The 3,016-nt window shown below is 45.0% G+C and overlaps 1 protein-coding gene across 1 annotated transcript in view; it reads right to left on the bottom strand.

Annotated features, from left to right (window-relative positions):
* Positions 1-2,745, bottom strand: part of RGMB (repulsive guidance molecule BMP co-receptor b) — a 26,647-nt gene extending 23,902 nt beyond the window's left edge. The window contains exon 1 of the mRNA XM_029942639.1: positions 2,670-2,745. Within this exon, the coding sequence (XP_029798499.1) occupies positions 2,670-2,674 (5 nt within the window). The 5' untranslated portion in view covers positions 2,675-2,745. The remainder of the gene's footprint in view (positions 1-2,669) is intronic.
* Positions 2,746-3,016: the final 271 nt, after the last annotated feature.

The following is a 3,016-nucleotide window of genomic DNA, read 5'->3' as shown; positions in this document are numbered from 1 at the left end:
CCTCCTTCGCGCTCCCTCCTCTTCTATCCCCTCACCCCTTTCCGCGATTTACTGTTTCCTCGTGTCCTACAGATACTGGCGACGGCAACTCTCTCTTGCCGGCGTTACAAAGGAACCAGCCTTTGACTTTCCTTTTAATTAATGTGATTGGGTTCGCCTTCCTTTTAAGGTGTTGTTGTTGGTGGTGGTGGTGGTGTTGTGTGTCTGTGTGTGTGTTTTAAATCACCCCCAGTCTGTCACTCCTGCTCCTGCTCCTGAGAGGAAGTGGGCGCTTTTGCCCGGCGCCTGGCGGCAGGTCCCTTCGCAGCCAATCACGTCTGCGGAACCGCGTTCCGAGCCTTTCCCGGACGTTTAGTGAAGCGAGCACCCGGCCGCGTTGGAAATTCGATGTGACTTGCGGTCCGGAACAGATCGGACGAGCTGGGAAGCTACACGCCAGCTCCCAGAGGAATTCGCTAGCAGCTGTTCAAGGCTCTGGCGTTATTGTTCCTCTGACATTTCCCTTCCTGAAAGTAGCGGGGAGGAGTCTGAGAGTGGGCGAACTTCAACGTGTTCGGTTACAGTGTAATTAGATTAATGAGGATAGTGAGTTTTTAATGCAGTGTAGAGTAATTATGCCATGATTTTTTGTTGCCCGGTGGCTTTTCCACAAATTTTCGTAGTCTTAATATATTAATTCAATGACAGATCAATTTCTACTTTGCCACTCGAATGGATCCAGAAATGAGGAAGAAACCCCAAATTTGTGCCAGAAAAGAAGTTGCCAAACGGAGACACAGGAAAGCATGTTGTGAGGTTGATGATAGGTTCCAATTTGTTATCAATAGGTGTGAAGTGGTATCTAATCTAAAGGATGGCTTCAAAGGCTAGAGCTACTTGCACTGCCCTCCCCTTTGCCTTTCCTCCAGTGGGCTCAGGGCTGCCATTTTAAATTAACTTATAGCCAAAGTGTAGTTTGCAACTCTACCCGCTTGCTACTCATAACCTTTAATTAGTAATTTGGTATCAACCACGGACACGTTAAAATTCCACATGTTACAATGTGCTAATCAATGGACTAGGATAATTGAGGGCAAACCTTCGATCACTCCGGCTTACTCATTAGACACATTATGAACTGTAGAAACCAGTAGGTCCCTAATGAAGGATGCCTATCTATTTTTACTGTAACTTTTCATTACTTACTTATTACATACTATGATGACTCAAGTGGTAAACACACCTTTCACTGCCCAAGATATAATCCAAGACTTGTATATATCCATAGTATGCTTAATAATAGCTTCAGAGTTGCCTGGAGAAATGCCTTTTTGCCGGTGGAGTTATCTGATACGATTTTTAGATACTATTACGGAGTAAATACTACGGGATGAAAAATTTACTCCCTTGCAATTACTACATAAATCAAAGAACTAAAGTTAATGAAAACTGTAAACATCTTTTTAAAAGTAATCAAATGTGAACAGTTTTTCAAAGTATATTGCCAACAAAGACTACTAACAGTAAGATGGTTCTTTTTCCTTAACCCAGGATTTAATTTGACCCTTATGAAAGAAGCATGGCACTTTATTCACCATACTTCAAATCACATAACCAAAAGTTAAGGATCAAATTCAGTTTAGTTGGGGTCTTTTGGTTGTCATTACTTGTTATGAATCCACCCCGGGCCCTCCAGCCTCCACTTTTCCCCACCTCCACATCCTGTTACTTAAACACACAGTGCTCTAAATTATCTTATCAATAGAGGGCGTCCTCGAGTCACCACAAATTCCAGCATCGACATGGAACTGTTCTTTAGGGGGGAAAACTTCATTTTTTTTCTAAAGTGCTTTATTGCTCATCTGTTGTAAAATTTGACAAGCTCAAGATTTATAAGCCTACCAATTCATTTTTTATTACCACATAAGTGTTCAGCCGGCTAGAGTAAAATGTTAATTTTCACAATTAAACCGCAAGGTGGTTCCTGTTTTCAAGACGTAAGGTCAGTTGACACACTCGAAGGGCAAATTCAGACTGGTTAGCAAGATGCCCCGAATCGGCTTGGAAAGCAAGAGCCTGGAGGATGGTCGCTTATAGCGCATCCACTCCTCCAGCTCGAATGCTGCAAGTTAAGGAGAATTTTAAGATTCTACAAAGAAAAATCTGGATATTTTCCCTCATAAAATAAGTGACTTATAAAACTTTTACGTTTTAATTAGAAAATAATCGTGAAATGACAGCTTGCACAACTCACAAACGCACCCTATTCCTTGCCACTTGTAGTCTTTCCCCTTTTATCTTTGTTTTCAGGAAGGAAAGATGAGACCAGAACAGCACCATTAGGGGTCACAGCAAAACATCCCGAGGTATGGACGTGCGAGTGGATAGAATTAAAACACATGCCAGCAACATTAAGGGGCTCTAAATAAGAATTACAGGTTTATTTTCCTGAACCCATACATGATGTCTTAACTATGTCAATATATCGTCATTTCCAGAAATCTAACCGAGGGTCTCTCTGCTTAACAGATCACCTAGGACATAGGAGCTACCAGGGTAGCGATCTGGGCAACTCATTCTAGAGCAAAGGCCCTCTCGATGCTCCCCAGTGCAGGGTGGACGCAAAGCGGGGGCTGGAATAGCCCTGAGTCCCACAGCCCAGCAGCAAGCAGCTGGTGGATTGTACTTACATCATTCTTAACCCTTCCGCTCCTGGAGGGGGCTTGGCGGGATCAGGGGGCCCCTGAGCTCCTGAGCACGCAGGACCTGGGTGTGAGAGAAGACCCCAGAGCCTGGCGTAAGCGCTGAGCCCCCGGAAGGAAAGGGCCCGGGGCGTGAGTGCGACTCATCACCCGAGCATACACAACCGGCCCCCACGATCCCTACGGGCTCTGCAGCGGATCGCGCCGCTCAAAGCGGCAGGTGCAAAAAGCATTTGGGAGCCGCTTGCCAGCGCGCGGAGGTAATGCGCTTCCTGTCCATTTATCTCAGGAAACCAGCGCAGCCTTCCCTTCCAAACAAAATTAACCTCTCATTA

The sequence above is a fragment of the Suricata suricatta genome, chromosome 6, assembly GCF_006229205.1.
Source record: "Suricata suricatta isolate VVHF042 chromosome 6, meerkat_22Aug2017_6uvM2_HiC, whole genome shotgun sequence".
Taxonomy (NCBI): domain Eukaryota; kingdom Metazoa; phylum Chordata; class Mammalia; order Carnivora; family Herpestidae; genus Suricata; species Suricata suricatta.
The sequence above is the reverse complement of the archived record's forward strand: the minus strand, read 5'-3'. Positions and strand labels throughout refer to the sequence as shown.